The sequence below is a fragment of the Musca domestica genome, unplaced genomic scaffold (genome assembly GCF_030504385.1).
Source record: "Musca domestica strain aabys unplaced genomic scaffold, Musca_domestica.polishedcontigs.V.1.1 8, whole genome shotgun sequence".
NCBI lineage: Eukaryota > Metazoa > Arthropoda > Insecta > Diptera > Muscidae > Musca > Musca domestica.
In genome coordinates, this window is record NW_026712409.1 from 13,718,637 (window position 1) to 13,746,023 (window position 27,387).

The window sequence follows — 27,387 nt, forward strand, 5'->3', positions numbered from 1 at the left end:
GCTAATCATCTACAGGAAATAATAATAAAACATTATGATTTGTAAGTTTATTATTTTTATTATTTAAATAAAGATAAGCCATAAAATAGTTTCATTTTACGTAAAACTTAGATAAGTCAGAGACAGAAAACAAAGAGGAAAAAAATAGAATAAAAAATTATTATGATTGTTCTCGAGGCACAATTAAAAAATGTTATTTATAAAATGTACATGTTTTGTACAAAAAAAAAAGATAAAAATGCACTCTCCGATAAACTGCTACTGACATAAAAATAGGGGCTGTGAAATTACTTGATATTCAGAGCTGCACTGACAAGAATTCCAGCTAGTTACCCTTGTAAGAAAGGTTTGTAAAATTTAGAAATCTACAAAATATCTTCAAATGTCTCCTATCCATATCACTTCTGTCTATAGAAGGCCATTTGATGGTCTTCTCTTTATAGAAGACAAGTTAAGTTGTACTGTCTGTAGAAGACTTCTGGAAGATCTTCGGTCTACAGAAGTACTGCTGAAGGTGTCATATTTATGAAGGACCTATTTAAAGTCTTCGGCCTAAAGAAAACAATTTGCTGGTCTTTTAACTAGAAATGATAGCTTAAAGGTATTCTTTTTATACCCTACACCACAAGGTGGTCAGGGTATTATGTCTTTGTGCATTTGTTTGTAACAGGCAAAAGGAAACGAGATAGACCCATAGTTCCTTTTGATGATCTACATAGAATCACATTCTGAGACGATTTATGCATTTCCGTCCGTCCTTCCGTCTGTCGCATTTATTATCCGATTGAGATCAAATTTTCCAACAACATTTGTTTGGGCCAAGGACGAACCCTATTGAAATTGGAGATAATCGGTCAAAATTTAGATGTAGCTCCCATATATATCTTCGTCCGATTTGTCTTTTATTGTGCACCAAACCTGTAATATCAGTCCGAATAGTATGGAATTTTGCACGTACGATCAGATTGGACCTGAAAATAGTTATGCCAAATTTGATCGAAATCGGTTCAGATATAGCTATAGCTCCCATATATATTGTTCATCCGATTTGTTATTTTTGTCCTCCGCGGCCTTAATATGCACTCTGTAACAACAATATTTGGGGAAATATATCAAATACAGCTCAGAAATACATTTGCTAAATTTTATCGAGATCGGTTCAGATTTGGATATAGCTCCCATATATAACTTCGTCCGATTTACATTTTATAGTACACCAAACGTCTAATATTTGCCCAAATGGCATGGAATTTGGCACATACGACCGAATTGAGCCTAGAAGCTAGTATGTCAAATTTGGTGAAGATCGGTTCAAATATAGCTATAGCTCCCATATATATTTTTCATCCGATTTGTTATTTTTGTCCTCCGCAGCCGTAATATGCACTCCGTAACAACGATATTCAGGGAACTATATCAAATACAGCTCAGAAATATCTTTACCAAATTTGATCGAGATCGGTTCCGATTTGGATATAGCTCCCATATATATCTTTATCCGATTTCAAATTAATTTCGCACCAAATGGGCAATACAAGTCCGAATTTAAAAGATACAAATGCTTCGGCATATTTAGTCCTTTGAACTTTAAATTATAATTATAATCATAAGGTGAATGATTGAATTCTCCCATAAAAACTTTTAATTGTTATGCGGAGCTCTACTAAATTAGCAAAGTGGTGTAGCGTATCATAAAGTCAGCCCCGCCCGACTTTAAGTCTTTCTTTACTGGTTCCAACAATACTTCTTAACGTCTAATTTCCCTGGAAGACCATTTGAAGGTCTACGGATTTTTTGTCTATAGACGGCACATCAAAATTCTGCTGTCTTCTAAAAGGTATTTTCTTTATTGAAGGTATTCTGTCTATAGAAGATTTTTTAATGGTATTTTTCGAAGATCGCTTAAAGGTCCTCTGTCTACAGAAGACCTGTTAAAGTTCCTTCATAAGTGGAAATTCAGGTGAAGGTCTTTAGATGACCTGCTAATGGTGTTCTGTCTATAGTAGGCTTCTTAGAAGCCATACAAGACCGACAGTCTACCTCCTATGAGAGATCTGCATTATAACCCTTCCAAAAGAAAAAATTATGATTATAGCCATTATAGGCCTACCGATCCAAACTTATACACATGATAGAGCTTGATAAAAATCTTTTATAATCCACAACTTAAATCCCTACCGAATCCACGTGTTTAGCCATAATTAGCGTCCAAAAAAGTGTTTTAAGAATTCACATTCACATTACAGAACCGACAGGTCTACAGGTAAAAATGTTTGTACAAAATCTCAGGAAAATGAGCCCCCAAATGAGCCCCAGAAAAAGTCAAATATTATAGCCCAGATAGGTTCTGGAAAAAAATACATGGGTTTAAAATCCATGATTGTAGCCCAGAAAAATCACTAAAATAGGCCTAAAGAAAAAGGCCCTAAAATGTCAAAAGTCAAATCCACGCTTATAGCCTAAATAGATCCAAGGAAATCTTAAACAATATAAAAGCAGTAAATTCGGCCGGGCTGAACTTTGAATAACCTCCACCATTTAGAATGAATATGGAAATTTTCAAAAAAAAAATAAAATCCGTTAAAAATCCTGTTTAAACCTTAAAAATACCGAATGTAGCCGTATATTAGGGTCTAAACGACGACGTGGACCTGCATAGGCAACTTTTGTCATAAGCTATTACAATATTCAAATGCGAAACTTGAAAAACTATGATCATAATGTAGCTAAAATCACCAAAATGCCGAATATAGGGAGGTAGCTTGGGGGGGTATAAAACGTGGACCTGCACAGACAATTTTCTGCCATAGGCAGTAGTATCCATTACGAACTTCAAATACAAAATTTGAAATAATTCCGGTACAAAATGACGCTAAAATCATCAAAATAGCGAATATCGGGAGGCACCGTTATATGGGGGTTATACGAAAACGTGGAACCGCACAGACAATTTTCTGGCATAGACTGTAGTATCCATTACGAACTTCAAATGCGAAATGTGAAACAATTCCGGTAAATAATATCGCAAAAATCATGAAAATACCGAATATTGGGGGCCGCCGTTATATGGGAGCTATACGAAAAAGTAGACCTCCAAAGACAATATTTGTCATAGGTTGTTATATCCATTACGAACTTCAAATGCGAAATTTGAAACAATTCCGGTAAATAATGTCGCAAAAATCATCAAAATACCGAATATCGTGGTCCACCATTATATGGGAGCTATACGAAAATGTAGACCTCTAAAGACAATTTTTGTCATAGGTTGTGGTATCCATTACGAATTTCAAATGCCAAATTTGAAACAATTCCGGTGAATAATGCCGCCAAAATTATCAAAATACCGAATATCGGGAGGTACCGTTATATTGGGGCTATACCAAAACGTGGACATGCACAAGCAATTTTCTGTCTTAGTCTGTAGTATGCATTACGAACTTCAAATACCAAATTTGATTGATTTGATGATTCGGTGATTTATGTCGCTTAAATCACCAAAATACCGAATATCGGAAGGTACCGTTATATGGGGGCTATACGAAGACTTGGGCCTGCACAGACAATTTTCTGTCCTAGGCTGTAGTTACCAATACGAATTTCAAATACCAAATATGAAACAATTCCGGTGAATAATGTCGCTTAAAACATCCAAATACCGATTATCGGGAGGTACCGTTATATGGGGAATATACGAAGACGTGGATCTACATGGGTCATTTTCAATACCAAAAGTTCTGCAGACATACATAATATATTTTTGAGTAAAATATTATCAACCTTTTTCGTTTTGTTCGGAAGCTAGCGTGATTCCCACAGAAGGACGGGCATCACTAAATCGACTAGAATTTTATGCTGTGGGGTCTAAAATGTATATTTCGAGTTGCTACAAACGGAATGACAAACTTAATATACCCTCCATATATAGCCCCAACAGGTTCCGGAAAATCCCATTATCTACGGTTACAGCCCAGATTGGTATCAGGATTATTTTGCCGAAAGTGACTGTTACCTAGCAAAAAATTTATTTTCCTATTCTCAAAGGGGTTCGTGACCCAGGGCCACCAACCTGTGTACAACCCTCACCCCATTTTTGGTAATTCTATATATTTCACCACATTTTCAACCTACATCGATACTGTATGGTTTACGTGTCCTCCGTCCCACCGCAAAAAAGGCATATTCATAAAAAAAAAAAAAAAAAAAAAAAACACAAACACAAACATAAAAAACCCAATATTATTATTTAATGGATAATGGCTTCCATGGACTTGAAAATGATAAATGGAAAGGACGTCGAAACTTCTTTTGCCACACAGTTTCCTACGTCAAACGCTCTCAACATACATTCCGACAATTAGCAATTAATTATTAACATTCATCCAAATAAAAACATATTTGTTAACACAAAATGTCACTTCATTATTGATTTCCCCTCAATTTCTCTCCCGCCCTCCCTCTCTCTCTCTGTCTCTCATGCTCACACTTTCCCTCTGAAAATTCCATTAAATATTCATAACTCTGTGACAAATGCTTGTCATTGCGGGTCACTAATAACTATTGCCGGACATTTGTAATTAAATTGACACTGAGATTTTTTAGCAAAGATAAGAGGGAAATAAGTCAATGTTAATGAAAAAAAGAGGAGTTGGGGTTTACACCTAACCCTCCCTCAATCCCTCCAACAATAGCAAATAAAAATAAACGACAACTCTATTTCGATACTTTTTTTTTGTTTGGAATGTAATCACACCGCAGCCAACTCCGGCCGAACTCAGCGAAGTGACAATGCAATGCTAACGGTATTGTTGTAGCCGGATGATGCAGTTTTAGTTCGACAACTACCACCAGCATGGCTGCACCGATGGGTCCTGACTCGCAAACGGCATTCTGTCCGAACTGCAATCAAAGCATCCAGACAAATGTGGAGCAAAAGGCGACAACAAAGACTCACATCTTGGCCTTGGTGTTGTGTGTCTTTGGGTGAGTTGACATGCAGGACACCTTTATGTGTAGTTATGTTGGAAAATTCCTTTGCTCTTTCTTTTTCTTTTTCATTGCAGACTATGCCCCTGTGCCTGTTGCCTCTATTGCACCGACTGTGCCCGCAATGCCGAACACTACTGCCCCCTGTGCAATGCCTTCTTGGGGGTCTATGAGCGATAGAAAGTGTGATTTTTTAGATTTTAATTTTAAATTATTTTTTGAAATAAATAAAAAGATTTTTTCGCTGTTGGTATTTATATTTAGGTATGTAAGAAGCTTTGAGAGCACCACAAATAAAATGTTTTCACTGTTGTAAGCGATTGGAAAATTTATGGAAATTTTAGAAGTGTTTAAGGGAAAGATAATATGATTCTTGTAAAGAATCCTTGAAAAAAATAAATTTAAAGAAATTTTATTCAAGGATCTTCTGGTTCAAATTGTTGCTGTCAGAAAGTCTCCGGAAAAATATATATTTTTTAAAAATCAAAAATTTTCGAACAGGAAGTTATAAAACAACAAACGATTCAAGATTAAAAAAAAATATTTAATAATATATTTACAAAGGACAACAGCTGGGGATCTCTAAGGAACGCTTTTTTTTTTTTTTTTTTTTTTTTTTTTTTTTTTTTTTTTTTTTTTTTTTTTTTGAAGGAACTCCTGACTGAAAATCGTAATTTTATTATTTTTTTTTTCTGATTATTTTCAATATTTCCTAACCAAATACCATTTTTTTTGCAACGACATAGAGGACTTCTGGTCATGAAATCTTAGATTTTGGAAGGAATCCTTGAATCAAGGATCTCCTGACTGAGAGTCTTTTTTTATTTATTTATTTATTTTTTTCGTTTTTGAATATTTTTAATATTTCCTAACCATTTTTTTTAATGACTTCGAAGTTATAATCTTAAATGAATAAAGAATCCTTCATTTTGCTTAGCTAGCTTAAAAAATATATTATTGCCACAATGCATTAGACTGCAGTTTTTTTTCAGGAAGTCCTTTAGAAAGTCTTTCTTTGAAAAATCATGTTTTTAATATTTGTTCAAGGATCTCCTGACTAAAAATCGTCAATGTTTTAAAAAAATTGTTAAGATTTTTTTAAATAATGAATTATCAACGGTATTTTTTAAGTTTTTATTTTTTTAAGGACTTGCTAACATTTGTGTTTTTTTTAAGTTTTTTTGCGAATTTTTGCCAAAATATCGATTGGGGACTAACTGGCTAAAAAAAACGCAAATATTTTATTTTCAGGACTTATGTTTCAAAAATCTTGGATTTCAACTAGGATTCCTTGATAAAACTTTTTTTTCCGGAAACTGCTGAATAGCATCAGGCTCAAGTTTTATCAGTTTTTTTTTTATGATTTTTTATACCCTCAGCTATATTCTAGAGAGGGTATACAGGGTGAGATGAAAAAACTGCACCCAACTCCAGACTGCTGTCATTTCTAAGCCACTCGTCCGACAGCTGTTAAAATTATTTCACTGATAGTTTATTAAATTTTTTTAAAAGCGTACAACAGCATTTTGATGAGAATTTTCCAGAAAAAAAGTTATTCGTGATGGAATTCAAGCGTGATAGTGTGATTTCTTTATATTTGGCTGGAAAACCACAAGTGGCTATCATTAAAGTACTCCAGCGTAGCCCGACGTCCAGGAAATGGACGGAAGAAAACAGCAACATCGACAGAAATGGTTCGAAAAGTAAAGAAGCGACTTGATCGAAACCCGCGTAGCAGTGGCCGAAAAATGGCTCGTGAGCTAAACATATCGCAATATTCCATTCGGCAAATATTGAAAAATGAGCTCAGGGTAAAGCCATTGAAATTCCAAAAAGTGCAAGAACTTACACCGCAACAGAAAGAAAATCGATTCAAAAGAGTTAAAGAGTTGCTTCGCTTGGCCGAAAGTGGTGAACTGCCGAATTTGGTTTTCTCCGATGAGAAAACATTCGTTGTCCAGCGGTTTGTAAACAAACAAAATGATCCGCTCGTGTTTACTTGCCAAAGAGGTCAGCTGAAAATGTGTACCTTCGGTGGGCCACCAGAACTCATGCCTCAAGCCGGCCATGATGATGGTGTGGACCGCCATAACAGCCGATGGTCGCTCTCCGCTCATATGAATCGACCGTGGTATCAGAATAAATGCCAAATATAATCGCGAAAATATTCTGGAGGGTCTATTAAAACCTTGGGCATGCAAACATTTTGACCGCAGACCTCGGACATTCCAACAGGACTCAACATAATCGCACTCAGCATCTGCCACCCAAGAATGGTTACAAAATGAGTTTCCCCGCTTCATTTTCAGCCCACAATGGCCACCAAAATCTCCGGATACCAATCCGTTGGACTATTGTGTCTGGATTATCTTGGAAAGCAAGGTTGGCACTAAAAAATACCAAAGTGTCGACCACCTCAAGCAAGCGCTTCGCCGGGATTGGGCCAAAATACCGCAGAGCAACATTCGGGCAACGTGTGACGGTTTTATTGACCGTTTGAAGGCCATAATTCGTACCAAAGGAGAACAATTCGAACAAATCTAAACTTATTCTAAAATTTAATGCTATTTTCGATATTTTTTTGTTTTCATTCAATAAAATTTAGAAAAAAAATGTAAAAATTATGGCGTTTGACTTAGTTGCTACCTCGTTCAGGTAGAACTAAAGCATAACAAGTGGAGAAAGATGTAAACGTTTATCAGTGCGGTTGTAAGATTTAGAAGATTTTCCAAAAGAATTTTAGTTTTATTTAATTCTTTAGTTCCTCTGCTATTGAGCTTACGATCTCGTCACTTGGGTAAAAAATGTTTTTTTGTCGTAGAAGTAATTTTAAAATAACTTCTGGGAAGAATATCCTAGACATAAAACAAGGGAACTGATGACGATTGGTGGCTCTTTGCGAAACCTAGGTATTCCCTGCCTTACCCCCTGGTAAACATTTCCATCGTTCTCCACTAATAAACAAACGTTGTTTTAAAAAAAAACAACAACAACAAAGGGATTAAGCCTGACAATTTTGCAACAGCAGTTGTTTTTATCTCACCCTGTAGTCCAAACCTAGCACTTCGCAATATTTATATCATATTTATTTAGATCCGATACGAAATGGACAATATTGGCCCATTGCTTCGGAACCTTCTCCATAGAGTGTCATTTCTGCTACTTATTTTGCAAAAAGACTCTGAAAACCGATTTTTGATAGAAAACGATTTTTTATCAGAAAGTCTTTAAAAATATGCTCTAAAAAATGATGATGTTTTAAGGAAGCCCTTGCAAAGAAACTAGAATATTTTTTAACAAAACGTCCTCAAAATTAAACTTTAAAAAATTCAGTTTTTTTTTTGGTCAGAAAGTCATTGAGAATTATTTTGAGAAAACCCGTAATTTTTCATCAGGAAGACTTAAAAAAAATGATTTTAGAGCTGAAGATCTTTAAATAAATCATGGATTTTAAGGAAATCGGTTTTTGAAAATATCTCAAAAAATTTTCTGATAATAATTTTCAATGATTTTCTGGCCAAAAAAAAGTAGATTTTTGCAGAGGTTTATTTTGAGGAGGTTTTTTTTTTTTTTTTTTGAAAAATCCTGAACTTCTACAACATATTTTAAAGGACTGCTTGTGAAAAATGGCCCAAAAATACTTGATTTTTAGCAGGACTTCCTTAAGGCATCATCATTTTTTAGAATATATTTTAAGCACTTTCTGAAAAAAAAAATCGGAAATTTTTCAAGAATCTTTGGGAAGCGCTCACACTAAAACCATGACCACATGTTCAATATAATTTTGAAAAATTCATCGCCATAATATAATGACGAGGAAGTAAAACTTCCCAATTGAAAAAAAATTTGTATCTTCCCTTTACAGATTCGAATGACTTTATTAAATAAAAAATACATTTATAAACATTTGTAAAAATTTTGATTCGAAATTTAGAAAGCCCAAAAACCGTACACCAACCTTTTTCAGTTTAAATCCATTAGTTTAATTATTTCCCTCAATAATTTTTTGGTTCGAACTAACCAACAAAATCTTCTCTAGACATCACATCACTTGACCTGGGCACCCAAATAGCTATTACACTCGGGGCAATAATGTCTGGCACTTTTGCAATTGTCGAAGAGATAGGGTAGGCAACATGAACATCTGGAATTAAAAAAAAAAATTCAAAATCTCCAAAAAAGTATCCATCCTCCTTACGTGGTACAGCAAAGAATGGCGGCAATGATGTGGGTCATCATGGTACTCTGATATTCCACACGGGTCAATAATTGTGTTCTGCACGACGGGCAATAGGCCAGATGGGGTCGGGCGCCAAATTGGGCCGGTGGGTGATCTGCCGAAAAGAAACACATCATAAACTAAATTCCGGATATATTCTCTCAACTTACTAATCGGTGCCTGAACAACCGTATAGATACCATTGTCCCTTGGCGCTGTTGGTGGCTGATCGTGGGCCAGACTCGGAGGCTGCAGGACAGGATAAACCGGCGGCAGGCGATCGTTGGCCACATTGACCGGTTCACCCGGCAAATGGTTCTCCATCATTTGGATGATTTCCTGTTTTGTTGGCATTTTCACTTTCTTTCGTTCGTTCGTTAATTCGTTCGCTTTCGCCTGCAGTGACCCTGCACGTACCGCTCATTAAAATTAATGGAAAAAACTGTGTAACCCAGTCACGGGAATTCTCTGATATTTGGAGAGCAAGAAAAAAATCAGCAGCAACAGCAACAAATAATTGTTCTGTGACATGAAATGAGTGCTTTTTTTTAATAATTTTTTTGCGGTTTCCAATGATTTTAATTGTAGAGGACCGTCCCTCCAGTGACCGCTTATTAAATATAGACGACATAAACAAATGAGAAGCGTGAATGGACGATGAATGATGGATTTCAAAAGAGCTGTGGAGTGCATGGTACCGGACAGTGTTTGGAAATAGAGCTGTTGAATATAATCGGCAAAAGAATATTTTTGAAGATCTTCTCTAGAAAATCTTTATGAGGTTCTCTGATCAAAAGAGGTCCTCTCTTAAGGGTTTCGAAGTATAGAGATCCTTTATGGGTTAGCTAAAGATATAATGATCTATAGGCTGAACACCAAAGATGAACAAGTAAAAAAGCAGCTAAGTTTGAGCTCTCTGATAGTCCTTTGATGAATATTCAAAAAAATCTAAGTTTGGATATTTGAAAGTCCTTGGGAAAATATCCTTAAAAATCCCCATTGATAGATTAGATAGTCCTTTGAAAAATATTTTAAAATATCTACGTTTAAAGCTGTCCTTGGAAAAATGTCCCTAAAAAATTCCCATTTTAATGTTTAGCTCTGATGGTCCTTGGACAAATATCCCAAAAAAATCACCATTTATAAGAGATAGTCCTTTGAATAATTTTCTAAAAAGTCTACATTCGACGCTTGAAAAATATCCTTAGAAAATCACCATTAATAGCTCAGATAATCCTTTTAAAAATATTCCTAAAAATCAAAGTACAGAGCTCTAAGAAAATATACTTATCCACATTTAAAGCTCTGATAGTCCTAGGAAAAAGATCTAGTCCTCTGAAGAATTTTCTAAAAAGTGTACGCTTGAGGCTCTGCTAATCCTTCAAAAAAATATTTTTAGAAATCACCATTAATAGCTCAGATAATCCTTTTAAAAATATTCCTAAAAATCCATGCACGGGGCTCTTATAGACCCTTGGAAAATATCCTTAAAATCGAAATTTAAAGCTCTGATAGTCCTAGGAAAAATATTCTTAAAAACTTACCTAATAGTCCGTTGGAAAGTGTCCTTAAAAATCTGATATTTCCTTGAAGAATATTGTTAAAAAATCCAAATGTACAGCTTGGGAAAATATCCTTAAAAATCGCCACTGATACCTTAGATAGTCCTTTGAAAAATATTCTTAAAAATTCTCAAAAATCTGACCTTGAAAAATATCCTTAAAAATCGCCATTTTTATTTTAGATAGTCCTTTGAAAAATGTTCTTAAAAAATTCTTTAAAATCTAACATTTAAAAATATACTTCAAAAAATTACCCACTTGGAGCACTGATAGTTCTTTGAAAACTATTCTTTAACAAATTTACGTTTGAAACTCCAATGGTTCCACGAAAAATTTAAAAAAAATCCTTGTTGTAAAATCTAATAGTTCCTTGAAAAACATCCATTAATAGCTCAGATAGTCATTGGAAAAATTATTTTTAAAATTCAAGTTTGAAGCTCTTATAGTCCTTCGAATAATATCCTTAAAAAATCCCTATTTATAGCTCAGATAATCCTTTTAAAAATATTCCTAAAAATCCATGTACGGAGCTTTTATAGACCCTTGGAATATATATTTAAAATCAGCATTTAAAGCTCTGATAGTCCTTTGCAAAATATTTTTAAAAACATTGCTAATAGTCCATTGGAAATTGTCCTTAAAAATCTGATGTTTGGAGCTCTCATTGTTCCTTGAAAAATATTCTTAAAGAATCCACATTTAGAGCTCAGATAGTCCTTGAAAAACTATTCTTAAAAACTACCATTGATGGCTTAGATAGTCCTTTGAAAAATATTTTTAAAAATTCTTAAAAATCTGACCTTGAAAAATATCCTTAAAAATCTCCATTTTTAGTTTAGATAGTCCTTTAAAAAATGTTCTTAAAAAATTCTTAAAAATCTAACATTAAAAAATATCCTTAAAAAATTTCCCACTTGGAGTACTAATAGTTCTTTGAAAAATATTCTTTAACAAATTTACGTTTGAAACTCTAATGGTTCCACGAAAAATTAAAAAAAAAATCCTTGTTGTAAAATCTGTTAGTTCCTTGAAAAACATCCGTTAATAGTTCAGACAGTCATTGGAAAAATAATTTTTAAAATTATAGTTTGTAGCTCTTATAGTCCTTCGAATAACATCCTTAAAAATTCCCTATTTATAGCTCAGATAATCCTTTTAAAAATATTCCTAAAAATCCATGTACGGAGCTGTTATAGACCCTTGGAAAATATTCTTAAGAATCCACATTTTAAGTTCTGATAGTCCTTTGCAAAATATTCTTAAAAAACTTAGCTAATAGTCTGTTGGAAAATGTCCTTGAAAATCTGATATTTGTAGCTCTCACAGTTTCTTGAAAAATATTCTTAAAAAATCCACATTTCGAGCTCAGATAGTCCTTGGAAAAATATCCTTAAAAATCGCCATTGATAGCTTAGATAGTCCTGTGAAAAATATTCTTAAAAATTCTTAAAAATCTGACCTTGAAAAAAATCCTTAAAAATCGCCATTTTTAGTTTAGATAGTCCTTTGAAAAATATTCTTAAAAATTTAAATTGATTCTTTGAAAATAATTCTTCAACAAAAATATAAACAAAATCTTCGTTTTAAGATCTGAAATTTCCTTGAAAAATGCCCATTAATAGCTCAGATAGTCCCTAGAAAAATATTCCTAAAATTCAGGTTTGGAGCGCCGATAATCCCTTGAAAAATATCCTTAGGAAACCCACCTTCAAATCTTCAATTATTTCATCCTCCATAACCCTTATGCAGAAATATCCAAATTTACACCATCCCCAACCACTGTGTCTCAGATACATATATCACAGATTTTTAAATAAGATATAACTGCAAAATTATTATAAAACATGAAACACCATGAAGAAGCCAGAATGCAGCCACTAATAATTTTCAAATGAAAATTTGTCATTGGAGCTTTTTTTTTTGTGTGTGTGTGTGTTCGGAAATTTTGCCAACGTCCACAACAATTGCCCCCATGTAGAATAATTTTCATGTAAATAAGGTTTATGATACACAAACACACACACTTCACCATACCATATGTTCGTTCTGTCAACAATACAGAAAAAATAACCCACCCTCTCCCCCAAGTAGACACTCATTCCCCAGCCCAACTCCATTCATCCCCGTCATAGACTTCAATGTTAACAAAAAAACACCCAACTGTTTTGAGGTGAAAAAGCTTTCGACTGATAACGCAAATTATTGCGTTACGCTATTTGTTAAGTTCGTGGTTGCCATGTTTCGGCAAATTTGCTGAATAGCCAAAAAATCTCCCCAAAATTTAGCTCCCTTGGATATTTTATAGGAAGAAGATTGCTAATGCATTTCTATAGATTAATGATTTCTAAGCTACTCATCCGACAGCTGTTAAAATTATTCCACTGATAGGTCATTATATTGTTTTCAAGCGTCCAAAAGCGTTTTGGTGAGAATTTTCCAGAGTAAAAGTTATTCGCGATAGAATGCAAGCGTGATATTGTGATTTCTTTATATTTGGCTGGAGAACCACAAGTGGCTATCGTTAGAGTACTCCAGCATTTAAATCTAAATAAATCTTTTGTGTCTCGTACCATCGTTCGTGACCGTTACTGTGATACTGGTAGCGTAGCCCGACATATGTCAAGAAAGTGGACGGAAGAAAACAGCAACATCAGCAGAAATGATCTGAAAATTAAAGAAGCGTCGCAGTGGCCGAAAAATGGCTCATGAGCAGAACATATCGCAATATTCCATTCGACAAATATTGAAAAATTAGCTCGGGATAAAACCATTGAAATTCCCAAAAAGCGCAAGAATTTACACCGCAACAAAAAGAAAATAGACTCAGAAGAGCTAAAGAGTTGCTTCGCTTGGCCGAAAGTGGTGAACTGCCGAATTTGGTTTTCTCCGTCTTCGATGAGAAAACATTCGTTGTCCAGCAGTTTGTAAACAAACAAAATGATCCGCTCGCGATTACTTGCCAAAGAGTTGAGTTGAAAATGTGCACCTTCTGTTGGCCACCATAACTCAAGCGAAAGCCATGGTGATGGTGCGGGCCGCCATAATAGCCGATGGTCGCCCTTCGCTCTTATTAATCGACCGTGGCATCAGAATAAATGCCGAATATTATCGCGAAAATATTCCGGAAGGTGTTTTAAAGCCTTGGGCACGTAAACATTTTGGCCGCAGACCTTGGATATCCGAACAGGACTCAGCACCATAGCACTCAGCACGCGCCACCCTAGAATGGTTACAAAATGAGGTTCCTCGCTTCATTTCCAGCCACCAAAATGGCCAACAAAATCAAAGTGTCGATCACCTCAAGCAAGAGCTTCGCCGGGAATGGGCCAAAATACCGCAGAGCAACATTCGGGCAGCGTGTGACGGTTTCATTGGCCGTTTGAAGGCCATAATACGTGCCAAAGGTTACCAAATCGAACAAATCTAAACTTATCCTAAAATTTGATGCTATTTCCGACATTTTTAGACCCTCCACCATAGTATGGAGTTTGTCATTCCGTTTGTAACACCTCGAAACATACATCTTAGACCCCACAAAGTATATGTATTCTTGATCAGCATAAAATTCTATGTCGATTTATCAATGTCCGCCCCTCTATCCGTCTATCCGTCTGTGGAAATCACTCTAGCTTCCGAACGAAATAAAGTAGGTTGATAAAATTTTACTCAAATGTGTACTATGTCTGCAGGACTTTTGGTATTGAAAATGGGCCATGTAGGTCCACGTTTTGCTATAGCCCCCATATAAGGGTACCTCCCGATATGCGGTATTTTGATGATTCTAGCGACATTTTTTTGCCGGAATTGTTTCAAAATTAATATTTAAAGTTCGTAACAGATGCTATGGCTGAAGACAGAAAATGGGCTATGTAGGTCCACGTCTTCGTATAGCCCCCATATAACGGTAACTCCCGATATGCGGTATTTTGATGATTCTAGCGACATTATTTACCGGAATTGTTTCAAATTTCGCATTTGAAGTTCGTTATGGATGCTACATCCTAAGACAGAAAATGAGCCATGTAGGTCCACGTCTTAGTATAGCCCCCATATAACGGTACCTCCCGATATGCGGTATTTTGATGATTCTAGCGACATTTTTTTACCAGATTTGTTTCAAATTTGGTATTTGAAGTTCGTAATAGATACTACATCCTAGGACAGAAAATGAGCCATGCAGGTCAACGTCTTCGTAAAGCCCCCATATACCGTACCCCCGATATTCGGTGTTTTGATTATTTTAGCGACATTATTTACCGGAATTGTTTCAAATTTCGCATTTGAAGTTCGTAATGGATATTACAGCCTATGACAGAAAATTGTATGTGCAGATCCACGTTTTATAACCACCATGGTACCTCCATATATTCCGTATTTTGATGATGTTAGCTACATTATAGACAGATAGATAGACCCTAATATAATAGCTACATTCGGTATTTAAAATTCTAACAGAAGTTTTAACGGATTTTATTGTTTTTGAGAATTGCCAAATTCGTTCCAAATGATTTAAGGGTATTCAAAGTTCGGCCCGGCCGAACTTACAGCTTTTTTACTAGTTTTGCTTTCATTCAATAAAATTTGAAAAAAATTTAAAAATTGTGGCGTTTGACTTTGTTGCAGGTTTTTTTTTATCTCACCCTGTATATGTGACTTCTAGAGATAAAATACCTCCTATAGTTCATCTACACATATGGAAGACCTCTCATGCTTCTTTTATATATAAAAACGTATAGCCTAGCAACATAAAAAACCGAAAAAAATTTTACAAATTTTTATTCAAAAAAAAATGGCAACCCTGCCATATAACCTCCCTGCTGTTGCTATTGCTTTTGTTTATATAAACTTATTCATCGTCGAATTAATACTTCAACGCTTGTTGGTGGCCAAGAGTCGAAGCGCAGAAAAAAAACTTTAACCGCAGCGCGCTTTGAATCAGTACGAAACGAATAACGCCAGAGAGTAAAAGATCACGAGAACGAAACAGGCAAACAAACGCCAAACCAGAACAAGTGAACAAGCAAATAAAAATATATATTCACATATCTATTTAAATAGAAATTAATAATCAAAACAAATTAACAAATTCGATACCAAAGACCAGCAATAACTCGGAGATTAACAAAAAAATAAAAAACAAAATATTTCGGAATTCAAAAAACCTTAACTCGCCTTCAAAACCTATTTGTCTAATGGAAAAATCCTCTTACGCTGCTGGCCTAAATAACGGACCTCGTCGTGCTCCCGAAGGAGCTGGTACCAGTACCCAGAGTGGTGTAACCGTATATGAACCCTCGACGGGTATGAATCATCCTCCACCACCATCGTATGATCAGGCTACCGGTGCTGCACCGGCTCCAGCACCAGCTGCCACAACCGTTACCCATAATGTTTCGTACAATACAACAACATCCACACAGTGGGGTCAAGCGCCTGGACCCATTACGGCCAGTACCCAATATGTGACCTATACCACACCGGCATCATCCTCCACCACCACCTATCATTATGCACCGGTACAGCCACCACCACCGCCGCCACCAACCCATCAGCCCCATGTCCATCAACAACAACCGGGTCAAGCCTCTGTTGTGATAATACAACGTAAGTTTTATTCGATTTATTTGTAATTTAACTTACATTTTTCTTTGAGTGTAAGCGAGAAAGGGAATTTTCTAGATCCATGTGTATTATTATTATTATTATCGTGGAGATAAATGCGTTCCTTATCTCAGTACCTTTAGCATTACCATTTGTTCGAAGAGATAGTGAGGTTTTATTTAGATCTACAAAATATTAAAAAAATTAGAATGACTCATTGTGTTTTGGTGGATATCTTTGGGAAGTATCAGAGAGGTCTTCTTAAGATTACCTAAAATTAAGAGATATTTTAAAGATCTCATGTGGTTTGAAGACCTTTCAAGAGCCAGGACTATAGCTCGGATAGTCTTTCAAAAATGTGATTGATGAAAGCCACAATTGTAGGTCATATAGGCCTTCATAAATATTATATTAAAAGTCCAGATTGGCTACAGAAGCTCTATTTTAAAATCCAACATTATAGCTCAGAAAATCCTTCAAAAATTTTATTAAAAAATTCCAAGATTAAATATCCCCATAAAATATTCTAGAATCTACGAAAATAGCTTTGACAAGTAAAAAAGCTGTAATTTCCTCCGAGCCGAACTTTGAATACCCTCCACCATTTGGAACGAATTTGGCAATTCTCAAAAATAATAAAATCCGTTAAAAATTCTGTTAAAATCCTAAAAATACCGAATGTAGCTCTTATATTAGGGTCTATACGACGACATGGACCTGCATAGGTAACATTTGTCATAAGCCATTACAATATTCAAATGCGAAATCTTAAAAAAATCGGTGAATAATGTAGCTAAATTCATGAAAATACCGAATATGGGGAGGTACCTGCACATAGGGGGCTATACGAAGACGTGGACCTGCACAGACAATTTTCTTGTTTAGGCTGTACTACCTACCAAATTTAAAACAATTCCGGTGAATAATGTCGCTAAGCTCAGGAACATACGAATATCGGGAGGTACCGTTATATGAGGGCTATACGAAGACGTGGACCTGCACAGCCAATCTCCTGTCCTAGGCTGTATTAGCCATTACGAACTTCAAATACCAAATTTGAAAAAAATTCCGGTGAATAATGTCGCTAAATCGTAAAAATAGCGGTTTTGCCGACAGCCCCTCAGCCCATGTTCGATTATTTAAATAAATTTTGACTTATTTTATGTTTATTCAAATTGTTTACCCCCCTGTGGAGTAGGTTCCGAAGGAATGGGCCAGTATTGTCCATTTCATATCGGACCTCAATAAATATGATATAAATATTGTGACGTGCCAGGTTAGGACAGATATGTGATACTTTTTAGAAAATGTTAAAATGTGCGTGAGGTACCAGATATAGTCGACCGATTTATTCCGATTTCATGCTTCATTTAATACAGATAAAAATATTGGTAGTAAATATTTATATCCAATGTTATGTGAAATCATAAATTCCGATAAATTCTAGGTTCATATCAGGATTTGGGTTGGGAGACATTTTTAGATATAAGAAGTTGTAAAGAATCGCTGACTTCTTTCACAAATTATGGCAGATAAAAGCATTTAAAATTGTGACCCTTTGTGGATGAGGTACTGCCCAAGGGTTGGGAGATATATATCATCTTCGCAACAGATCTTGTGTTAGCAAAAATGTTTGTATGTGTGGAATTCGAAGAGAGTTGAGCGTTTTGTTTTTAAAAAATTTTGAACCCTATGTAGATGAGGTACCAGAAGAAATGGTCCGATCTCTACCATTCTTTTACCATATCTAGTTTTGATGGCAAAATTGAGAGGTGCCAAGTCAGAATGGAATCGGATGTTAATTACGCGTTGTATGAGCGTCATGGATATTCAAAATTTTGATCTATGGTGGGGGGGGGGGGGGGTAGTACAACAAGAAGAGGCCCGATACATCCCATTTTAACCCAGACCCAAGGGTTAATATAAAAATTGTGATGTATGTAATTTGAAAAGAACCAGATGCTTATTTCGAATTTCATGATCGTTTTGGTTTTTCAAAACTTCTGACCCTGAATGGTCCCATCTCTACCATCTTCCTTACAAATCTTTCGTTTATGGAAATATTGAGAAGTGTCGTTCCCTTCAGAGAATAGGATTTTAATTTCGTTTTTATGAGCTTCATGAATATTCAAACTTGTGACACTTTGTGGGGGAGGTACCACAAGTTTTGGCCGATATATTCCATCTTCACAATAGATCTTGTATTAGTACAAATAATGGGATGTGTTGAATATAAAGAGAACCAGATGCTTATTTCGCGTTTTATGACCTAGGAATGATCCGATCCGTACCGTTCTCATGGCATATGCCGTGCTGATGGAAACATTCAGATGTGCAAGTCTAAATTAAATCGGGTGTTACTTTCGCATTTTATGATCTTAATGGATATTCAAAATTTCGACCTTTTGTGGGGGGTGTTATAAGAGTTATAATTATTCCAAATTTTGACCCTTTGTTGGGGAGTTAATTGATGGATTCGACCGATATTGTCCATTTTCGCACCTAGCACTGATGCAAATATTAAGATTTGCAAAGTTGGAGTAAAATCGGATTATCCTTTCTCCTTATGTGCAGTAAAATATATTCCTTTTAAAGTTCGACCTTTTGTGGGAGGAGGTTCTACTCGATCTAAGTTTGACAATAATATTACGATGTACAAAGGTTGGACCAAATCGGATACTCCCTTCGAGAGTTATATACGCACCAGCCAGACAGACGGACGGACATCGCTAGATCGACTCCAAACGTCCAGAATCAGATTTGGTCCAAAGACACATAGAATCTAAAACCGTAATTTCGATGAGGCACGTTTTAGCCGTATCAAATTAAAAATTCTGTTAAAATCTTAAAAATACCGGATGTAGCCGTTATATTAGGGTCTATGCGACGACGTGGACCTGCATAGGCAACTTTTGTCATAAACCATTACTATATTCAAATGCGAAACTTGAAAAAAACATCGGTGAATCATCAAAATACCGAATATCGGGAGGTACCGCTATATTGGGGCTATACGAAGACGTGGACCTGCACGGACAATTTTCTGTTTTAGGCGGTAGTAACCAATACAAAATTTAAAATAATTCCGGTGAATAATGTCGCTAAAATCAGGAAAATAACGAATATCTGGAGGTACCGTTATTTAGGGGCTATACGAAGATGTGAACCTGCACATCTAATCTCCTGTCATAGGCTGTAGTATCCGTTACGAACTTCAAATACCAAATTTGAAACATTTCCGGTGAATAATGTCGCTAAAATCATCAAAATACCTAATATCCGGGGGGTAACGTTATATGGGGGCTATACGAAGACGTGGACCTGCACAGACAATTTTCTGTCTTAGGCTGTAGAATCCATTACGAACTTCAAATACCAAATTTGAAACTATTCCGGTAAATAATGTCGCTAAAATCATCAAAATTTCGAATATCGGGAGGTACCGTTATATGTGGGCTATACCAAAACGTGGACCTACATGGTCCATTTTCAATACCAAAAGTCCTGCAGTCATAACATACATTTGAGCAAAATTTTATTAATCTACTTCAATTCGTTCGGAAGCTAGAGTGATTTCCACAGACGGACGGACATCGCTAAATCGACATAGAATTTTATGCTGATTAAGAATATATACTTTGTGGGGTCTAAAATGTGTATTTCGAGGTGTTACAAGCGGAATGACAAACTTAATATACCCTCCATACTATGGTGGAGGGTATAAAATCCACTTTTATAGCTCAGGTATTCCTTCATTTTTTTAGCCGTACCCACCGCAAACTCCAAATTCCGAATTTGAATAGTTCGGGTGAAAGGTGTGTCTAAAATCGTCACAATACCGAATATAGGGAGGTACAGTTATATGGAACATGTGTATCTGTGTAGGCAAATTCCTGTCATGGGAGATAGCACCCATTACAGACTCCAAATACCAAACTTGAAACACTTCCGTTAAAAAATGTGACACAAATCCCTGAAAATACTTAAACTCCAGTGGTAGAGATTAATGGGGTCTATACTAAAATTTGGACCTATATAGACAGTTCTTCGCATATGTTTCCTACATACGGGGAACACAAACTGCCAATATACCGTAAATTCGGTTTAAAATTGTAACTCAAATGCCCAAATCACATTAAATCTTACGGTACATTAATAAGGCGTCCTATACTATAACCTGGGCCTATATGGCCAATTTTCAAAAATTCCATCGCTCTAAAATGCATCTCCACACAATTTTATCAAAATACTTCATTTCGTTCGGAAGCCAGAGTGATTTCTATAGACGGTCGGACATGGCTAAATCGACATAGAATCGTATGCTGTTCAAGAATATATATTTCGTGCGGATTTCGAGGAGTTACGAACGGAATAACAAACTATATATAATTTACCATCCAGTTTATGTGTGGTGGAGGGTATAAAAATCCACAATTGTAGTCCAAATGGCCATTCGAAAGTTTCATTTTTATAAAAATCCTTAGTTGTGGCTCATTATACCTCAGATTACTCATTACGTGGTAATGAGATTTTTTTGCGGAGAATGGTCTATTTCCTTTAGATGTAAAAGGTCAACAATTATTCTCCGGAATACGTAGCATTTACTTTATAAGTATCTGCAATTAAAAATATTTTTTCTTTTTTCCTCTTACAGAACCCATGCTGCCACTGGGTCCCGAACCCGTCTACATCACCTGTCCGGCTTGCCACGTTCAGAAATTGACACGCATTGAATATGAGCCAAGTTCAAGAACACATTTAATGGCTGCACTGCTATGTTTGTTCGGGTAAGTCCCCTCATTGCGTAGGATACACTCGAGAAAAAAATTATCAGTTATGAAATACAAATTACAATTCTAATAAAAAAAAAGGAAAAACAACAAATTTTGACAAAAATAAAATGACAACATTGGTTGGATACAACAACAACAACAAAATCTTGATAACCATATCACCAGTAGTTCTTATCAATGTTTACTTTGTTATTTTTTGGCCTGTATTTTTATCTCCACATTGTTGTTAATGTATTTCATGTGTTTCCCTCTTTTTTCCCCTCTCCCCATCTCTTTTAGACTCTGGTGTTGTGTCTGTCTGCCGTACTGTGCCGGCAGTTGTATGAATGCCCAACATTATTGCGGAAATTGTGGCAAATTCCTGGGTACCTATGGTAACGCCTTGTAGCTGAGTTCCTCGTTTATGGTGAGGAAATTTTGTTGCCGTTTACGACAGGGCTGTGCAGTTTTCAAAATCTTATACCATTTACAACTTATCTACATGTATATATGTATAAATATACATACCTACACATATTTTATACATTTGATCATGGTTACGAGGACCTCAAAAGAAGCCAATTTATTTTTAATTTATTGTAACAGAAAATAAAATATTAATAACCCCTTCAGACTTTTCAAAACCGGGTCTGAGTGTACCTTAACTAGTCATGTGTTAAAAATTTATTGTAAATAAAAAATAAAAATAATAATGAATTTTTAATATTTTTATGGTTGTTATATGATATGCTTATTTGTAACATAAAGATCGAGGGGTGGAATAGGAAGATTGATTGGCGTGTTTAGATGGTGGCTTCCTAAAATTGGACCTTTACCTGGCAACATTAGACGTCAACAATTTAACAAATCCAATGGAAGAATATAACATAAAGACTAAATTACACGTTATGTTAACGTCATATGTAAAGTGACTTTTTCACATTTGATATTTAAGATTTTACAGCATACTTTCAGGCGCCCCACCATTGTTTAAACTTAAAAGCAACGCTACCCCATATAATATGTATACGATACAATACTTTATATTTATTTTTTTTTTGTACCCTCCACCATAGTATGGAGGGTATATTAAGCTTGTCATTCCGTTTGTAACACCTCGAAATATACATTTCAGACCCCACAAAGTATATATATTCTTGATCAGCATAAAATTCTATGTCGACTTAGAAATGTCCGTCCGTCTGTGGAAATCACTCTAGCTCCCGAACGAAATAAAGTGGGTTGATAAAATTTTACTAAAATGTATGTTATGTCCACAGGACTTTTAGTATTGAAAATGGGCCATGTTGGTCCACGTCTTCGTATAGCCCCCATATAACGGTACCTCACGATATTCGGTATTTTGATGATTTTAGCGACATTATTTAGCGGAATTGTTTCAAATTTGGTACTTGAAGTTTGAAATAAATACTACAGCCTATGACAGAAAATTGTCTATGCAGGTCGACGTCTTCGTATATAACGGTACCTCCCGATATTCGGTATTTTGACGATTTCAACGACATTATTCACCGAAATTGTTTCAATTTTGGTATTTGTGGTTCGTAATGGATACTATAGCCTATGACAGAAAATTGTCTGTACAGGTCCACGTCTTCGTATAGCCCGCATTCGCATACCTCCTGATATTCGGTATTTTGATGATTTTAGCGACATTATTTTCCGGAATTGTTTCAAATTTCGTATTTAAAGTTCGTAATGGATACTACAGCCTATGACAGAAAATTGTCTGTGCAGGGTCACGTGTTCGTATAGCCCCCATATAGCGGAACCCCCGATATTCGGTATCTTGATGATTTAAGAGACATTATTCACCGGAATTGTTTCAAATTTCGCATTTGAAATTCGTAATGGATGCTACATCCTAAAACAGAAAATGAGCCATGTAGATCCACGTCTTCGTATAGCCCCCATATAACGGTACCTCCCGATATTCGGTATTATGATGATTTTAACGACATTATTTACCGAAACTATTTCAAATTTAGTATTTGAAGTTCGTAATAAATACTACAGCCTATGACAGAAAATTGTCTGTGCAGGTCCACGTCTTCGTATAGCCCCCATATAACATTACCCCCCCCCCTCATATTCGGTATTTTGATGATTTTAGCGACATTATTTACCGGAAATGTTTCAAAATTGATATTTGAAGTTCGTAATGGATGCTACATCCTAAGACAGAAAATGAGCCATGTAGGTCTACGTCTTCGCATAGCCCCCATATAACGGTACCTCCCGATATTGGGTATTTTGATGATTTTAGCGACATTATTTACCGGAATTGTTTCAAATTACGTATTTGAAGTTCGTAATGGATACTACAGCCTATGACAGAAAATTGTCTGTGCGGGGCCACGTGTTCCTAGAGCCCCCATATAACGGAACCCCCGATATTCGGCATTTTGATGATTTAAGCAACATTATTTACCGGAATTGTTTCAAATTTGATATTTGAAGTTCGTAATGGATGCTACATCATAAGACAGAAAATGAACCACGTAGGTCCACGTCTTCGTATAGCCCCCATATAACAGTACCTCCCGATATAGGGTATTTGGATGATTTTAGAGACATTATTTACCGGAACTACTTCCAATTTGGTATTTGAAGTTCGCAATGGATACTACAGCCTAAGACAGAAAATGAGCTATGTAGGTCCACGTCTTCGCATAGCCCCCATATAACGGAACCTCCCGATATTCGGTATTTTGAGGATTTTAGCGACATTATTCACCGGAATTGTTTTGAATTTCATATTTGAAGTTCGTAATGAATACTACAGCCTATGATAGAAAATTGTCTGTGGAGGATCACGTGTTCGTATAGCCCCCATATAACAGAACCCCCGATATTCGGTATCTTAATGATTTAAGAGACATTATTCACCAGAATTGTTTCAAATTTCGCATTTGAAGTTCGTAATGTACCCTACAGCCTATGACAGAAAATTGTCTGTGCAGGTGCACGTCTTCGTATAGCCCCCATATAATGGCACCTCCCGATATTCGGTATTTTGATGATTTTAGCGACATTATTTACCGGAATTGTTTCAAAATTGGTATTTAAAGTTCGTAATAGATACTACATCCTAAGACAGAAAATGAGCTATGTAGGTCCACGTCTTCGTATACCCCCCATACAACGTTACCCCCCGATATTCGATATTCTGATGATTTTAGCGACATTATTTACCGGAATTATTTCAAATTTTGTATTTGAAGTTCGTAATGAAAACTGCAGCCTATGACAGAAAATTGTCTGTGCAAGTTCACATTTTATAACCCCCATGGTACCTCCCTATATTCGGTATTTTGATGATTTTAGCTACATTATAAACAGATTTCTTTTTCAAGTTTCGCATTTGATTATTGCAGTAGCTTGTGACAAGAGTTGCCTATGCAGGTCCACGTCGTCGTATAGACCCTAATATATCGCTACATTCGGTATTTTTAAGATTTTAACAGAATTTTTAACGGATTTTATTTTTTTGAAAATTGTTAAATTTGTACCAAATGGTGGAGGGTATTCAAAGTTCGGCCCGGCCGAATTTACAGCTTTTTTATTTGTTTTTATTTTATTTTTGTAAGTTTTTTTATTATTTATTCCAATTTTATAATACATTTTCATTTTGTTTTTTTTTTTTTATTTTAACATTTCTTATCATTAATTATTATTTTTTATTTTGTTTATTTTAATTTATTTTATTTTTTTTATTCTTTATTATTTTTTTTAATTAATTTTAATTTTTTTTTCTAATAATTTCCCTCAAAAAAACAGTAAAGCACCACCTATTGGTCAATAGTAAACGAACTCCATCACCCTCTCCCCTAGAGGGAGCCTGCATTTTATTCCATCAATAAAATTAATATACTCACAAACCACAATACTTTCTCCCCTCCATATCGCCCCTTACCCCTTTCTGTGACACACATTTAATGTTTTCTTTACTCTGTTTATATTCCCTTTTCGAAATCGATAAATACCATGAGGATTTGTTATATTTTTTCTGTTGTTGTTATTGTTGTTGTTTAATTGATAAGAAATGCTATTAACAACTCATTGAAGAGACGACAACACAACGACAGAGTAATTCTATTTAATTTTATATCGGAGTGTGTTTTTAGTTGTCTTACGGTGGCGGCGAAAGAAACATAAAAAGTGAAACTCCAAGACGCCAAGAGGAAAATAATGAGTGACGAAGCCAATAAACGGGTCTATCCCTCAGCACCACTAGAGGAGGTTGTGCATACGGAACAGCAGCAACACTTGTTGGCCAAACCAGCACCGCCATCCTATGATCAAGCCATTGGAGCAGAACCCATCACACATCAACCTGGTCAACCTACAACTGCCGGCGATCCCCATGTGGTGGTCATAACACGTAAATAAGAAAGGAAGTACTTTTTATTTTATTTATATAAATCAAGTTTTTGCTGTCCTTAGAACCCACCACTGTCTATGGACCCACGCCCGTCGATGTCCAGTGTCCCTATTGCCACAATATTTGCCGTACCCGACTACGTGCCAAACCCAATTCCCGTACCCATTTGTTTGCCCTGATACTTTGTTTGTTGCAGTGAGTAGAGGAACTCTAAATGAGTCATTGATAAATCATAATCTCAATCTCTCTTTTACTCTCACTCTCTCTCTCCCCCCTAGGTTGTATTGTTGTGTTTGTCTGCCCTACTGCATTGCCAGTTGCATGGATACGAATCATTACTGCGGCATGTGTGATCGTTATTTGGGAACATATCAGAGAGCGTGATAAGAAAGTATTTGAAATAAATGTGTATATATTAGGGTGGTCCATTACAAAAAAGTGAAAAATCGAGTTTGTTTTTGGGCGGGACAGCGAGAGATCACTCTTATTTGTCATCAGTAAAAGATATTTCAAGAAGTGTTTATCTCTTGAATATCTTCCCTAAATGAAAGGCCTAGTGAGGGTCCCCTGAAGATGGGAGATCTCCTAAAAAGCCTCTATAGGGAAAAGACATTTTTAAGGTCTTCTAAATTTAGGAGGCTTAATCAAAGTCCTACATAGCCCTCTAGAATAAAATTCGTTCTAAAAGACTTATGTAGTCAGATGACCTCCTTAAGGTCCGCTATATTTGAAATATCACCTAAATGTCATTTAAAGACAGTAGGCCAAAAATGGTTGCTGAAGGTCTTCTAAACATGGAAGGACTCCTAAGGATCTTCTACAAATAAAATACCTTCCAGATAAACTATTTAACATTGCCTGATTGTCTCTTTTGGAGATCTTCTATAGATAGAAGATCAATTCTGGGTCCTTCTATAGAAGGATGACCTCTCAAGGATATTCTGTTCATAGAAGATTCATTCAGGGTCTTATACAGATAAAAAAGGGACTTTTATAGGTTGACTACGTTCTTAGGATTTTCTCTAGACAGAAAACATTCCAATAGTCCTCAGTGACCTGAGGAATTTTTTTCTATAGAAAAAACTTGCCTCAGGGAACTGAGGAATTTTTTTCTTTAGAAAAAACCTGCCTCAAGGACCTGAGGAATTTTTTTCTATAGAAAAAACTTGCCTCAGGGACCCGAGGAATTTTTTTCTATAGAAAAAACTTGCCTCAGGGACCCGAGGAATTTTTTTCTATAGAAAAAACTTGCCTCAGTGACCTGAGGAATTTTTTTCTATAAAAAAAACTTGCCTCAGCGATCTGAGGAATTTTTTCCTTTAGAAAAAACTTACCTCAGTGATCTGAGGAATTTTTTCCTTTCGAAAAAACTTACCTCAGTGACCTGAGGAATTTTTTTCTGTAGAAAAAACTTGCCTCAGTGACCTGGGGATTTTTGTTTCTATAGAAAAAACTTGCCTCAGGGACCTGAGGAATTTTTTGTCTATAGAAACAACTTGCCTTAGGGACCTGAGGAATTTTTTCTATAGAAAAAACTTGCTTCAGGGACCTGAGGAATTTTTTGTCTATAGAGAAAACTTGCCTCAGGGACCTGAGGAATTTTTTGTCTATAGAAAAAACTTGCCTCAGGGACCTGAGGAATTTTTTGTCTATAGAAAAAACTTTTTTCTATAGAAAAAACTTACCTCAGTGTCCTGAGGAATTTTTTTCTATAGAAAAAACTTGCCTCAGTGTCCTGAGGAATTTTTTTCTATAGAAAAAACTTGCTAGTTTTTTCCATAGAAAAGATTCCTCATGCCCCTGAGGTAAGTTTTTTCCATAGAAAAAAATTCCCCAGGACAC

At 35.7% G+C, this 27,387-nt stretch overlaps 4 protein-coding genes across 4 annotated transcripts; 3 read left to right on the forward strand and 1 right to left on the reverse strand.

Annotated features, from left to right (window-relative positions):
* The first annotated feature begins 4,750 nt into the window (after nucleotides 1–4,750).
* LOC105262128 (lipopolysaccharide-induced tumor necrosis factor-alpha factor homolog) lies at nucleotides 4,751–5,280 on the forward strand. Its single transcript, XM_011296196.3, has 2 exons — nucleotides 4,751–4,983; nucleotides 5,064–5,280. The coding sequence occupies exons 1-2, from the start codon at nucleotides 4,853–4,855 to the stop codon at nucleotides 5,164–5,166; spliced, it is 234 nt and encodes a 77-aa protein (XP_011294498.1). The 5' UTR covers nucleotides 4,751–4,852; the 3' UTR covers nucleotides 5,167–5,280.
* Nucleotides 5,281–8,839: 3,559 nt separating this feature from the next.
* On the reverse strand, nucleotides 8,840–9,820 carry LOC101891484 (lipopolysaccharide-induced tumor necrosis factor-alpha factor homolog). The gene is made up of 3 exons (XM_005188362.4): nucleotides 9,376–9,820; nucleotides 9,185–9,320; nucleotides 8,840–9,130 (listed from the first exon to the last, which is right to left on the reverse strand). Exons 1-3 carry the CDS (start codon nucleotides 9,557–9,559, stop codon nucleotides 9,034–9,036), a joined length of 417 nt encoding a protein of 138 aa, XP_005188419.1. The 5' UTR covers nucleotides 9,560–9,820; the 3' UTR covers nucleotides 8,840–9,033.
* A 5,812-nt stretch (nucleotides 9,821–15,632) lies between these two features.
* On the forward strand, nucleotides 15,633–21,804 carry LOC101900281 (lipopolysaccharide-induced tumor necrosis factor-alpha factor homolog). The gene is made up of 3 exons (XM_005188324.4): nucleotides 15,633–16,371; nucleotides 21,023–21,155; nucleotides 21,441–21,804. Exons 1-3 carry the CDS (start codon nucleotides 15,960–15,962, stop codon nucleotides 21,547–21,549), a joined length of 654 nt encoding a protein of 217 aa, XP_005188381.1. The 5' UTR covers nucleotides 15,633–15,959; the 3' UTR covers nucleotides 21,550–21,804.
* Nucleotides 21,805–25,224: 3,420 nt separating this feature from the next.
* On the forward strand, nucleotides 25,225–25,991 carry LOC101891308 (lipopolysaccharide-induced tumor necrosis factor-alpha factor homolog). Its single transcript, XM_005188361.4, has 3 exons — nucleotides 25,225–25,545; nucleotides 25,608–25,740; nucleotides 25,824–25,991. Exons 1-3 carry the CDS (start codon nucleotides 25,353–25,355, stop codon nucleotides 25,927–25,929), a joined length of 432 nt encoding a protein of 143 aa, XP_005188418.1. The 5' UTR covers nucleotides 25,225–25,352; the 3' UTR covers nucleotides 25,930–25,991.
* The last annotated feature ends 1,396 nt before the right edge of the window (nucleotides 25,992–27,387 follow it).

What these genes read in the sequence shown, in the direction of transcription:
- LOC105262128 (XM_011296196.3), top strand. Translation starts at nt 4,853, where the DNA reads ATGGCTGCACCGATGGGTCCTGACTCGCAAACGGCATTCTGTCCGAAC. An exon ending in TTGGTGTTGTGTGTCTTTGG is followed by an intron (nt 4,984 to 5,063) that starts GTGAGTTGACAT and finishes TTTTCATTGCAG; the next exon opens with ACTATGCCCCTGTGCCTGTT.
- LOC101891484 (XM_005188362.4), bottom strand. Translation starts at nt 9,559, where the DNA reads ATGCCAACAAAACAGGAAATCATCCAAATGATGGAGAACCATTTGCCG. An exon ending in GGTTGTTCAGGCACCGATTA is followed by an intron (nt 9,321 to 9,375) that starts GTAAGTTGAGAG and finishes TCTTTTCGGCAG; the next exon opens with ATCACCCACCGGCCCAATTT. An exon ending in GCCATTCTTTGCTGTACCAC is followed by an intron (nt 9,131 to 9,184) that starts GTAAGGAGGATG and finishes TTTTAATTCCAG; the next exon opens with ATGTTCATGTTGCCTACCCT.
- LOC101900281 (XM_005188324.4), top strand. Translation starts at nt 15,960, where the DNA reads ATGGAAAAATCCTCTTACGCTGCTGGCCTAAATAACGGACCTCGTCGT. An exon ending in CTCTGTTGTGATAATACAAC is followed by an intron (nt 16,372 to 21,022) that starts GTAAGTTTTATT and finishes TTCCTCTTACAG; the next exon opens with AACCCATGCTGCCACTGGGT. An exon ending in GCACTGCTATGTTTGTTCGG is followed by an intron (nt 21,156 to 21,440) that starts GTAAGTCCCCTC and finishes CATCTCTTTTAG; the next exon opens with ACTCTGGTGTTGTGTCTGTC.
- LOC101891308 (XM_005188361.4), top strand. Translation starts at nt 25,353, where the DNA reads ATGAGTGACGAAGCCAATAAACGGGTCTATCCCTCAGCACCACTAGAG. An exon ending in CCATGTGGTGGTCATAACAC is followed by an intron (nt 25,546 to 25,607) that starts GTAAATAAGAAA and finishes TGCTGTCCTTAG; the next exon opens with AACCCACCACTGTCTATGGA. An exon ending in CTGATACTTTGTTTGTTGCA is followed by an intron (nt 25,741 to 25,823) that starts GTGAGTAGAGGA and finishes TCTCCCCCCTAG; the next exon opens with GTTGTATTGTTGTGTTTGTC.